This window comes from Lissotriton helveticus, chromosome 6 (assembly GCF_964261635.1).
Source record: "Lissotriton helveticus chromosome 6, aLisHel1.1, whole genome shotgun sequence".
NCBI lineage: Eukaryota > Metazoa > Chordata > Amphibia > Caudata > Salamandridae > Lissotriton > Lissotriton helveticus.
Genome location: NC_136067.1, coordinates 149456332 through 149469557, shown reverse-complemented (window position 1 = coordinate 149469557; position 13226 = coordinate 149456332). Strand labels below are relative to the sequence as shown.

General features: G+C 45.4%; 1 protein-coding gene across 2 annotated transcripts in view; it reads left to right on the top strand.

Moving 5' to 3' along the window:
* TRMT61B (tRNA methyltransferase 61B) overlaps window positions 1–13226 on the top strand; it is a 201051-nt gene that overhangs the window by 140384 nt on the left and 47441 nt on the right. For both annotated transcript variants that reach the window (XM_078647509.1, XM_078647508.1), the window contains exon 5: window positions 7829–8043. In XM_078647509.1, the coding sequence (XP_078503635.1) occupies window positions 7829–8043 (215 nt within the window). The remainder of the gene's footprint in view (window positions 1–7828; window positions 8044–13226) is intronic.

Below are 13226 nucleotides of genomic sequence, written 5' to 3'. Positions count from 1 at the left end.
CCTCAATAGACAATATTGTGGCCTGTTGATTAAAGCTTAGTGTATCATCTAACCATATACCTAGGCTTTTAATCCGGTCTTTTGGTTCTGGTGGGGTGCCCATGCAGGTCGGCCAATCGATGGTAGGCCTTGGTACTGTTGTGTTCCCCAGGAACATTAACTCTGTTTTGTCCCCATTTAGCTTCAAGTGGGACAGGGCCATCCATTTTGCTATGGCTTCTAGGCAGCCACTCAGGTTAAGGGGAGTGCTGTCTGGGTGATTCAGGGACACTACTAATTGTGTGTCGTCGGCATAGGTTATGATTTCAAACCCAAATGGGTGAACAATTCCTGCTAAGGGTTCCATGTACACATTAAATAATGTGGGACTCAGGGAGGAGCACTGGGGCACTCCCTGGTTGAGGGGCCAGATTTTAGAGTGAGTGGCCCCCTCCACTTCTTGAAATGTGCGATTTTCCAGGAAGGATTTTAGCCACGTGATGGCATTTCCTGTTACTCCCAGATTTATTAGGCGGGAGAGTAGGATGTTGTTCACGGTGTCAAAGGCGGCACTCGGGTCTAGCAACATGATTGCTGTGGTGCCGCCCTGATCCATGTGCTTCCGGGCTAGTTCTGTTACTGTTAGCAGGGCTGCCTCTGTTCCCAGTTTTGGGCGAAATCCAGCTGGAGAATCGTGGAGTAGACGGTTAGTTTCTAAGTATCGCATCAAGGTGGAGTTGATGTGCTTCTCAAGCAGCTTACTTGTCCAAGGAAGAAGCGAAATCGGGCGATAGTTTGCCATTTTTCCTGGGTCTAGGTTGGGCTTTTTCAGGAGGGCTCTGACTTGTGCACATTTCCATGCTTTTGGTACGTACCCTGTGGTTATAGACCTGTTTATGATGTTTAAAATGGTTGAACTAATGGTGTCTGCAACCTTCAACAGGTGACGTGGGGGGGCAGGATTTGTGGGGGATCCGGATGTTACTTTTTGCATTAGTGCTTTGAGCGAGTCTTCCTCCAGCACTGGGAATTCTGCTAGCTGATAAACAGAGGTATTGGGGGTGGTATCAATTTGCGAGGAGTGCAGTTCAGTGGAATTGAAAGATAGGGAGATGGTATGGATCTTTTGATAGAAGTACTCTGCCTGACTTTCACAACGGTCCTAGGCTTCTGTTGGGTCTTGCATAATGGGAGGGGTACTAATCAGGGATTTGGCGAACCGAAATATTTCCCTCGGGCTGTTAGAAGCGGACCTAATTTGTTCCTCATAAAAAGCTGACTGAGCCGCGTTAATTCCGGCTTTATATCCCTTGATGGCTTCACGATGCCTGGACTTGTCCTGTTCACTAAGTGTGCGTCTCCAAGTCCTCTCTAGTCTCCTGCAGTTCTGTTTTAGCTCTTTTAATTTAGGGTTGAACCAAGGTGACTCTTTGCATTTGGTTCTTTCCTTAAGGGATTTCAAGGGGGCTATGGCGTCTAGTGAGGACTGTATCCATTCAGTGTAATGTTAATAAAGTATGTCTGGATTGTCTCCTGATTGGGGTGTAGTGGTGGAAAGGGAGTTAGCCCACTGGTCAATTGATATCTTTGCCCAGTTCCTACCTTTTAGTGTGGCACGGGGGGGAACTGATAGGGGAGTTGGAATGTCCCAGATTAGTGGTACCAAGGAGTGGTCGGACCAAGGAAGTGGGACGGGCCTCCCTACCTCAAGCCTATGATCGTTGCTTAAAACTGCGTCCAGCAGGTGGCCTTTGTTATGTGTAGATTCAAATCCCTTTTGGGTTAATTGGAGGGCTGCAAGGTTGTTTAAGAAGGACTTGGCTAGGGGGTTTGAGTGGTCATCCAGGTGTATATTTATGTCTCCTAACACTGTAAAGTGAGGTGAGGAGATGGCTAGCTCGGCGACATAGGAGGGGAGGGATTCTATGAAGTCTCCTATTTGTCCCGGAGGACGGTAGAGGAGTAGTCCTGAAAAAGTTGAGGTTGCAGATAGATCTAAGGCAAAACTCATACTTTCACAGTCTGGAATTTCGACTGGGCAGGCTCTATATTGGTAACAGTTTTTAAATAGTATCCCTAATCCTCCTCCTCTTCCCCCTTTCCTGTCTACTCTCTGTAATCCATAGCCACGTTGTAGTATGGAGCTAATGTCTGGATCAATCTCGTCTTTTAGCAAGGTTTCCGTAAGGAATATGGCATCCGGATCAAGGTTGTCGAGGAGAAGTGCCATTTCCAGGGAGTGTTTTGTCAAGGACCGACAGTTTAGAAGAAACATTTTGGGCGGGGGGTTGGGGTTCTCCATTAGTTTGCCCGGGGGCCTGGGGTTGAAGCCGCAGTGTGGACACTTCCTTATGGTGTTATTTAGGCACATGGAGTTGCGACACACAGACTTTGATTTGGGCTCTAATTTACTGAGGGCCTCGGAGTCGTACCTTAATTGAAATATGGGTTGCCTCGGGTTTGGAGCAGGGGGGCTGGCCCCTGGTCGCGGCAGGGCGCAGACGGGCTTGCCTTTGGCGCGCCCGCTGCGCGCGTCCGCTGCGCGTGCGCTTGGCTTGCCGTTTTTGAAGGGCGGTGTGCTCCAGGACTAGAGCGCTACCCTCCCGGAAGTGGTGGTGGAGCCGGCGGAAGTGCGACTTTCCTCCCTCTAGCCCTCCGCAACAAACGGCAGAAGCCGCGACGGAACGGGGCTCGGGAGAGTCAGCACAAGTGCGATTATGCGCCGCTAGCAGTGAGTACCGTGCACAATGAAATAGAGTGTTTTTTAAAAATCGTGATTCATTTTTAAAACATAGCTAACACAGCTAGTGTTATTAAAAAATCTTGATTCATTTTTAAACGGTATTAACCACAAACAACAATAATGGTAGCTGGCAGTTATATTAGTGCTTCGTTTACCATATAGCGGTCCGGCAGAGTCTCCGACAGAGACCTACCGCATCCATTATGACTTATTTAAATTGAATAAAGCTTGATTGACTGGCTGAGCAAATTAGTAAATACGTAATATACGGGTCTATTTTATTTAGTTTTTAAATATTGAATTTTCTTTTTCAGAGGACATACAGTACGTCAAAGGGGGGCTTCTTACTGGCATATGAGCAAACTTGTAACAAGTTAAGGCCCCAAAAAGTTATTTTAGGTAGCTTAATACCGGTCGGTAACGGCCGAAAATCTGTAAATTTCCGGTTACCGACCGGTATTTAGCTTTTTGTAATGTAGGTGGCTGGATTTAAGGATTCGGTAATTTACCGAATCGGTAATTTAAGGAATCGGTAAATTACCGAATCCTTAAATCCTATGTAGGGAGCACAGAAGTGAGTGCATTTTTGATTTAAGGATTCGCTATTTACCACCAACTACAAGTTGGTGGTAAATATCGAAAACCTTTAAAAAAAAAAAGCAATTTTGTGCTTTTTTAAAAGTGCCATGTGGCAGACATACATGCCCTTAGGGCATGTATGTGCGCCACATGTGCACTCATGCATGATTCAGGGGTGCAACAGGGTGTCAATGTGACACCCTGCCACCCTTGAAAATGCACCCCCTATTACTGATTCGGTATTTACCAAATTGGTAATAGTGAATGGCTGTCCATTCATTCCTATGGGCCTCCAGGCCCATAGGAATGAATGGGAATTACCGAATCGGTAATAACGAATATTACCGATTCGGTAAAATTTACCGAATTTTTACCTACATTCAATTTACCAATTCCTAAATATCGAATCGGTAAAATTCAGTATTTAGGAATCGGTAAAATTAAATTACCTACATATGGCCCTTGGTGAGGTGTGTAGCACACTACCCAGCATCTTAGATCCAGGTTTACATATTAGATGTATTGCCAAATAACACTATGTGCCCCGAGGATCTGGAGAAAAAGCTTTATAAGTTGACATTTACTGATGTGGTAGCCTGTGTTTCTGCTTACTACCAACATAATTTGTAGTGTTCGCTTTAGTGTGCAAATGAAGTTCTCAGCATCATCTTACCACACTGCTGAAGGAAGACCTTTCACCTTCAAATGTGTTAAGGATCATGTCCATATAGAATTTGTATCCCAAGGAGAGACAATTGCAAAGCCAGCATGTTGCATACCGCATAACTTGCCTGCTGTAAATGGGCAGATAGCTGGGCGGGAGGAGATACATGAAATACATGTGTATTTGCCATTTTCCTGAAAGCCTACTATGGCATCCTCTGCCAAGGTTTTGCTTGATTTATTCCACATCCATATTTTCATGCAATTTCAACATTCTATGTCAGTCCTAAAATGTCCTCACTGTTTTACCCCATGCCCTTCCTTGCCACAGCGGAACCGAGATACCCTAGAATTTCTAGTTGCTGAACCGATTCAAAAGGGCAAAGCCTGACCTCTTATCAATATATAATATCCTGTGATCATTAATTGGGCTAATCCAGAGGGAGTGACAATGCCAGCATTTTCAATTGCTGATGTTTTGCCGTTATGAGAAAGCCAGAGGGGAAAAGAACCATAGTAGACTTTTTCAGGATTGACTTTCTTTAGAAAGTGTAACTAAGATGACACTGGTCACTCTCATGGGATTCATTCGATGCGGAGAGGACACCAGGGTATGATGGTTCAGCAATCAAATCGTCACTTCCTTGTCTGGAAAAGTTACAAAAAATTATTTTGGTCCTGCTAGGACTGTGACTCTGAGGCCTCAGCAGGTCATGTCTAGCAGCTTTAGATCTGGGCTGCTAGGACACTGGCAGTTTAGTCCCTTAACTTGTTTGTTTTTTCTGATTTTCAGTTTGCATTGGTGCTTTTGACGTATGCTTTTCCAAGAATATGGGAGTATTTCAGGCTCCAGATTTTAGAAAAGCTTCAGTACTCTGGGGGCATTTTTGAACAGTGAAGGTTAGTATTCTGCTAGGGAGACCCTTCGACAGCAAGCTGACCTGTGCCTTGCCCAATTCAACAAAACAATATTTGCTTTGCGTTTCCAAAATTGATAAGTTTGTAAGTTGATGGAATTCCCACATGCCAGATTGTCCACTCCTTGGGACAAGGAGGACCTTTGTCCAAGCAGCTGAAACTGATGCAAGTCTCCTGCCTGCTTTGGCTTTAATGGGATGCAGCTCACAGCTCCCGAGATGGTCTCTCTTTCTGTCCTAGGGCACCATGAACTGGGGTCAGATGAGGACACATTTTTTAAAAACTCTTTTTATTAACAGTGCTCATACCAGTTGACATGTCAATCCATTGGTCACATTGCATCAGACAAACAGGCAGTGTACAGTGTAAAGAATAGTCACTATTAACTATTAACTGGACATTCAAAGTAAAACCCTTATCCCAGGCCACCCCCCATTCCCCTGTATCTTCTCCAAGGCCCCCAGATCTTCCATTTTTTGGGGCACCCCCTACTTTTGTAAATGGTCTCCTCTGCCCTCTGACACCAATCGAGGCCCTGCTCCCACTGTGGAGGAGGCGACGCCCCCCAGGCAATATTCCTTTTTGCCACTCATGCTGCCATGACCAACCAGAGTTCCCCATATCTGGTCCAATCAGTGGGCCCCTTTATCATTAAGAGTAACCATCTGGGCTCCCTCGGGACCGGAGAGCCCACCACCTCCGCCATTGTGTCTGCGACCTTGGTCCAAAAGGGTACTATCTCCGGGCATTCCCACAGTATGTGGTAGAAGGACCCTTCCCCCCCCCCCACACCCACGTGCGCACAAAGTAGACTGGCACCCACCCCAAGTGTACAGTAGGGTACGGGGGTAGTATACCCGGTGCAGAATTTTGAGCAGCACCAGCCGGAACCGGACCCGAATCGTGATTTCCCGAGGACTCTGCAGGGCGTCCTGCCAGTCGTCGTCCTCCAAGGGGCCCAAATCCCGCTCCCAAGTCGCCCTCAGTGACACTAAAGGATCGGACATGTTGTTTATTAGCTTGAGGTAGATCGTGAACGTGGGCTTTTCAAGGATGGGATCGAGGAGTAAACGATCCTCCATGGGGGAATATTCCGGCACGGAGGCGCCCCCGGGAATACGGGAACGTAAAGCATGTATGAGGCCTAGGTAACGATAGCGCTGCGAGTCCCGTAAATCATATTCTTTCTGCAGGTATTCAAATGAACAAGGGGCGTCACCCTTCCACACATCCCCCAAGCAGTCAATGCCAATGAGTTGCCAACCCCTAAAGCCCTCCAATCGAGCTACCTCACTCAGCTGCTCCCCAATCCACAAGGGGTTCCTACGCGTCAGGGATCCCGTCCACCCCAGGAGTCTATTCGCCTCCCTCCAACATTGGACCACCACTCCGGTATGTGAGGGCCAATCTGCATGTGTCCTTCGGGTGTATAACAATGATTTGCAGTTCCCGCCCGGCATCACAAACCGATCCACTCTATAGGCCGGTTCCGACCTGTCTGCATACACCCATTTGTTTACCACCTGCAGCTGGGACCCCCAGTAATATAACTGCACGTCTGGCAGGGCCAGCCCACTGTCGTACACCCCCCTTGTTAGTTTGCGCAACGCAATCCGAGGGTTGCCACCATCCCACAGAAGCGTCCACACCGCCTGGGATATTCGTTTGAAAATCCCTGGCGGGATCGGATGCGGTGTGTTCTGCAAGATATACAGGAGGCGGGGTAACGCCAACATTTTAAAGTGCCTGCACTATCAACTGGTAGGGCCTAGCCATATATAGCACAATGTCGTCAGCGTAAAGGCTGATGCGCTCCTCCCATTCGTAGTTCAGCGCCAGTACCCAGAACGACCTGTCCCTCCTGAGGACACATTTTTTAAACATCAGGCCTTTTGGTTTTTGCTTTTTGTACCCTCAAATGCTTCCTCTGCCTTGTTCTAGTGAACGTGCACACCAACAACATTTTATTTAATAGGGGATGAGGCACACACATTCAGCATCTCCGATTGCTGACAATGCAAATATATAAACCAATGAGCAGGTAGGCAGGCTGCTAGAGCAGGCTCCACCTTGTAGAGCGAGCAGTTAGTCTTGGGCAAGTTTGGAGACTGTATCCAGGATAATGGCTGGTGGTATTCTGAAGTCCTTTTCACTTTGTGCTCCTCACTACCATCAGTGACGTTTTGCATCCAGTTGATTTTAGTCGCTGGGCCTGCGAATCTCTGTGCATGGGAACGCCCAGGTGTTTGCCTGTGTAAGCATAGCAATCCCATTCTATCCAAAGAAAATGCACTTTCTCAGACATGTATTATTAATGGTATTTGCTCAATAGTTTTAAGCGGCTTTGCCAACTTTTTATGCCAGCACTGCATTTGACGTCATGCCTGATCACGAACTCGAGCCGTAGGTATTGGAGCGCTTTCTATGAGCACCAGTTACGTTCATGTTTTTAGGCACGGGGGAGAGTAAACGATTTGCCTAGAATCACAATCTGTTGAGTCGACGCCAGGACTCGGACCTGGTTCTACAGTTCCGATGTCGGCAGCTCTCTCTCTCTCTCTCTCTCTAGCAATTTAGAGTTATAAGTAATGCTGTCCTGTGAGCCTAGTCTTTTCTTTGTTTTTAATATCTTTGACAGTTGCTTTGTATTTTGCATATGGATATTTAGTATAGGGCTTGAATGGAAAGATAGTTACTTTAAAAATACTTTAGAAAAACACTAAATTAATATGTAACCTAATCTGATCTCTGTTGTGCCTCGTTAGGCATTGAATGGTATAAATGATGCTCTGTGTACCATGTCAAATACAAAATGTTATTATGCAGCTTGAATTGTGTTCTTTTAAGCTCTTTTAATTGCTTAGCTCTAATTGTTAAAATCAATCCTCATGGTAAAATTCCCATTCTAGGGAAGAACAATGTGTTCATTGTGTATTATCTATTGAGCATTACACAGGTGATCGATTTGCTGGAAGGAATCCGGGTCTGCCAGTTGTCTCTCTTTTGCGAAAAGATCACCGAGGTTATTCATAAGGATTGGCTGGTGGTCCCCTCCAGGCAGAAGGATGGCAGCATCTCTCAGAGGATGGAGCCCAAGCCATGTGCAGAGGTTCGGAGTCAAGAGCCCACGCCAGCAGAGGATCAGGACAGTGACACCGAAGGTAATGGGTGCAGATTAGCCAGAGTGGATTTACTCCATAGTCTAGGCTTAATTTGCTTTCTTGTTTGATATATATTCGCCTCTATTTCTGGCTTTATGTTCCCATCATTTTCTAAGCATAGTCCACATCAGTGGTGCAGCAGAAACTGTGTTGAAGGTAAATCCTTCCTACCCTCAGTGGAGTATTATCTCAATGTTTAGATTTTTTGTGCAGGTTAAGGTTTGTCTATTGACTTTACCTTGTTATTGTTCTCACTAGTGTGTAGCTCTGCCTTGTACCATTTCTGTATGTTTTTTCAGTTCCTAGCAAGGGTAAGGTGAATATTTTCATGCACTTTTGGCTTTCCTGCTGCCATGCAACAGTTCAGTTTTTTATGGGAGTCTGGTCTAATGGTAAAATTACAGGTAAGTGCTTTGTCCGTCTTCAGTGGCAATGCTGATCAGGCGTCTTTATTTTAATAACTAGAGACATAGACTAGTAGCAGAGAAAGTAGAATCCTAAAAGATAACAAGAGGCTAGCATTTTTTAAACCATTTGTCAAAAATCTTGTAGTACTGCAGGCTGCTGCATCAGATGTTCCACTTCAAAATGGTGACCCTTCTGCTGTTTGCAGATCGTGCTGTTCATGCTGTTTGGCGAGAGCTACAGCTATCTTTGATGGGTAAGGTGGCACTGACCAAAATAGTGATCTTACCAAGGTGTCTGTATGTCATGCAAAACTCACTTTACCAAATACCACAGACGTATTTTCAATATATGGACCGTCTGCCGGTGGAGTTGCTTTGATGATCCAAAAGGAAAAGTGTAAAATTAGACACATTACAGAGGACATGGGAACAGGGGGGGTTAGAGGCACCTCGGTTGGAACTCTACTATATTGCGGCGCAGCTCCAGCATGCAGTGCACTGGATGGACGAACATGATAACTGGAAGAAGCGGTTACTGACGGGCACGCACAGGGAGATGCCTCTCCCTGTGCTCTTCATGCTGGGGTCGAGAGTGCCTACCCGGATCCCATACATTGTTCGCCATGTCACCACAACTTGGGAAGTTGCAGTCAAAACTGTGGTGAAAAGAGCACCTTGTGCCCCAGATGCCCCTGTGGGCTGTGATACCATTTCAACAGATAGGTCACACCATGCCAACCAGTAAATGGACAGAGGGGGGTTGTCACACAATGAGGGATCTGTATGCTGCCCAGCAATTCCTCACTAATGAGGAATCCATATTTGAAGTAGGGAAGGGGCAATACCTTCAATATGCAAAAATCTCGGCAGTGGCCCGCGAATTGTGGCCAATGTTTCCACAAGAGCCACCCATAACTGCTACCCAACAGGCTATTTCCACCTTGGTGGTGAGATGTAGATTGATTTTACACATTTATGGGGCGCTTAGGGGGGGCATCCCCACTGGTCCTCTCCCAGTTCACACTAAATGGGACGCTATATTAGATGAACCCTTAACAGAGACCGAATGGAGGAGGGGGTCAAACATATTGGCTCCAACGTTAGATTCAAACTCACACAATATAATATTGTACATCAAACCTATTTGACCCCGCCGGTGCTACACAAAATATAGCCAGACTGCCCGCCCACTGCCCCAAGTACAGAAGTCCTGACGCCCATTTTATGGACATGACTTGGGATTGCCCGAAATTGTTGTCATCTTGGGGGATGGTGATAGAATGCTTAATAAAAGTTAAGGAATGGTCAGTACCTCATTCTGCTAAGGAGATATTACTGGGACTACTCCCTAGACCTCGGGGGCAAAAACTCACAAGGAAATTTCTTCAGTTGGGGCTAGTACTAGCTAAATGAAGATTAGCAATTAGGTGGTTAAGCTCTACGCCCCCCACGGTGAAATGTTGAGCTAAAGATCTGAGGGAGTGGGCAACAGCAGAGCTAATCCGAATGAAAAGAGTAAGAGATGAAAAGCTTGAACATGATGCGAGGGCATGGAACGCCATGACAGGGGCGGCCTTAGGCATGTGCAAGTTGTCACCTGCACAGGGCCACCAAACCCCAGGGGCCACCACGCCAATATATATCCTTAATATAATAATCCTCTGAGGATGGATACATATTTGCGTGGCGGCCCCTGGCAGGGATTTGGCGGCCTCCGACTCTGTTCCACTTCCAAACACCCAGACCCCCCTCTTCACTGGCCTCCACGCTCCGCCCCGCCCGGACACCCTCTTCCGGGGCCCCCTACCTACGATCCCTGCCCAGGGCCGCCATGAGCCTAGAGCCGCCCCTGGCCATGATAAGACATCCCCAAGAGAGGGGCTCTTTCTCCGGGAGAGACGGAGGGGTCACAGGCATACCAAGTTGGTTCAGTGGTAACATCAACACACGTGAGTATCCCAGTGCCCAGGAGTGCAGAAAACACACAACACTCATAAGAATTAGTCTGACCCTCTGTACCCCATACGGGTAGGGTATATCAAACTTAACCAGGGAGGGGGAGAATACCTTAAGTTTTAAGATTTTTATATTTAGGAAAGTGCTGTTTACATACCGAATCAGTAATGTGTTCTATTGATGTAAGGTTGATACTGAGATTGTGCCCTGTTCCCAAAATGAATGTACTGATATTATTGTCATTATCACCTGTGATTTATAACATCTGTCAGGATTTACTGTGATTCTGGAAATGTTAAACAATAAATACAAATTTCTGTAAAAAAAAGTATGTCCCGATTCCGTTTCTGAATAAAGCTGCTGTTTGGTGTCTCTAACAACTAGGAGAATGAGTCTAAGGAAGAAATTGTCTTTAGGACTGTCATACCGGTCACCAGTTACAGTTCGCAAAGTAGAATGCACTCACACAGTAATCCTGCCACCATTTACTGATGCTAAGGGAAACAGGCAGGTGTCAATTGGGCGCATCAACAAACATCAGGTTACTATTCCAGTTTTACTTGGAGAAAAGATCTGCCAAGTTGCAACACTCTCCTTAATCAGAGGGATTTCTGAGTTTTGCAGCTTATGTCTTCACATCACCAAAATAATGTGCACCAGTAGAAGATTGTTTCATTACAAGAAGTTTCATTATCAAAATATGATCATAATTGTGGGGAAACTAGAAGTTATTTTTTTCGATCTCTCTCAGAAATGCCAATGTCTGAGGTAAATGAGCAATTTAGGTGACTCATCACTTATTAGAGAACTGGCAGGATATTTGGATTTTTGTAGCAAGTTCATCCTTCTTTTTGTGGATTAGAATGTGGATTATCATCTCAAGTATGTGCATGAGCACTTTCTTCCAGAATATTCACCACCATTTCCTCTGATACAAGAGATGCAGATCCATTCATCCTATTCTCATGGCAAGGAGCAGTCCTGTGTCATAATTAGTATTTATCCATTACCTGATAGTTTTCTCTGTGCAAGAATTCCATTCCAGATACTGGGGCCAACAGAAATGGTGGAGCTACCTGTACTGATTTCCTTGGATGACATTGTTGTACCAGGTCCTTTTGCAAGTCCATAAGCTCATGGACGCTTGTCCATTACAATCCTAACGAAGACCCAGTTTTGAAAAACAGCAAAATGCCTGATGGTGAACTCTGTACCTCGCATAGACTTTCTAAATTGCGCTTTGCCTCACCAGCAAGCTAAAGCCTTCTTCTCAGTGGTGAAGTAGCTCACCTCTGCATCACTCAGCAGCCAGAATGCCAGTGCTGCAATTCCCTCTTTCTTTTGAAAGAATACAACGCCCATCTGCAATTGCTAGCATTAGCGTTCAGTTTAGTCTTATCTTTTGATTAAACATTTTAAGCACATGAACAGTGACAATCTCTCCAACCTTTGTATACCAGATAGTCCCAACCCTAATTTAGCATTTCTCCCTCTTAATAGGCCACTTTTCTTCCATGTGTCCAAGACTGTAGCCAGTGCTTTGTCATGCTTCTCCTTACATGTCCCAAAACAGAAATATCATTTAGAACGTAGATCACATTTGTGATGGACTTGAATGTTTGGTATAGTGTCCTTTGAAACACAGCAGCTGCGGAATTCGGGCAATTGGACATACACTCAAATCTATTATATCCCTTTTATGTCACAGATGAGCTAAGATGTCGAAAACTGGCTTGTAATGCAATCTGGTGATATGCTGATAACAGAAAAAAGGTTGTGAATATCCATGCCTCCTTAAGAGTCGTGTGCTTTTCACCAGTGATGAGTATTGGATGAAAGGACAAGTTACTTACCTGTAATCCTAGTTCTCTTCCAGGGATATACTCCTCAAAGTGATAAGCACTGAATAATCCCCGCCCACTTGTGGGACGCTGGAGCATATACAAAAATACATATATATGTGTATGTTTGGAACCACAAGTACAAAGTGCTTCCGAAACACACACATATACATGTATATACACATAAATATGCAGCCTATTATAGATCCAATAGACTAAAATGCTAACATTACATGGATTTCTATAGCAAGAAATAATATCATATGTAAATAGAGTAATAGAATATATACTGCAGTAGTGTTCAACAACAACATTTTATTTTCATTAAAGAAAAACAGGTAATCGCAGGCTTTGTTCTCAGGCTGCATAGATGAATAATCATCACAATATAATAAAAAACTGGCACCTTGCCTTTAAGGCTTCAGAGAACCTGGACACCGTGCCTTTAAGACCTCCAGGAGCCCCTTGCTCCCATCCTGCACCACAGGTGACAATTAGGTCAGTTCTTTTTGTACGGCGTACCAACATGTAGTACCCAGGATATCAGATGCAAACAACACACTGTCCTACTGTTAATGCTCGTCCGGGGAGGCGGGAGGGTTGCTTATGACTTTGACGAGTATACCCTTAGAAGAGAACTAGGATTACAGGTAAGTAACGTATCCTTCTCTTCCAGGGGATACTCATCAATAGTCATAAGCACTGAATAGAGTAGCAAGCCCATACCCACTTCCTCGCGGACAAGCAAAACGTAACAAGAACATTTAACATAGCATCTAATACATAATCAGCCAAACCGAGTGAGGCTTGCCCGAATTGGGTATCCGCCTGTGTATCAGAGTCCAAACAGTAATGGCGCGTGAAAGTATGTACTGCTTTACAAATTTCTGCCATAGGTATACGTCCAAGTAGAGCTGTGGAAGAAGCCTTTCTTCTGGTGGAATGGGCCTTAGGCTTGCCAGGAAGAACTCTATTGGCC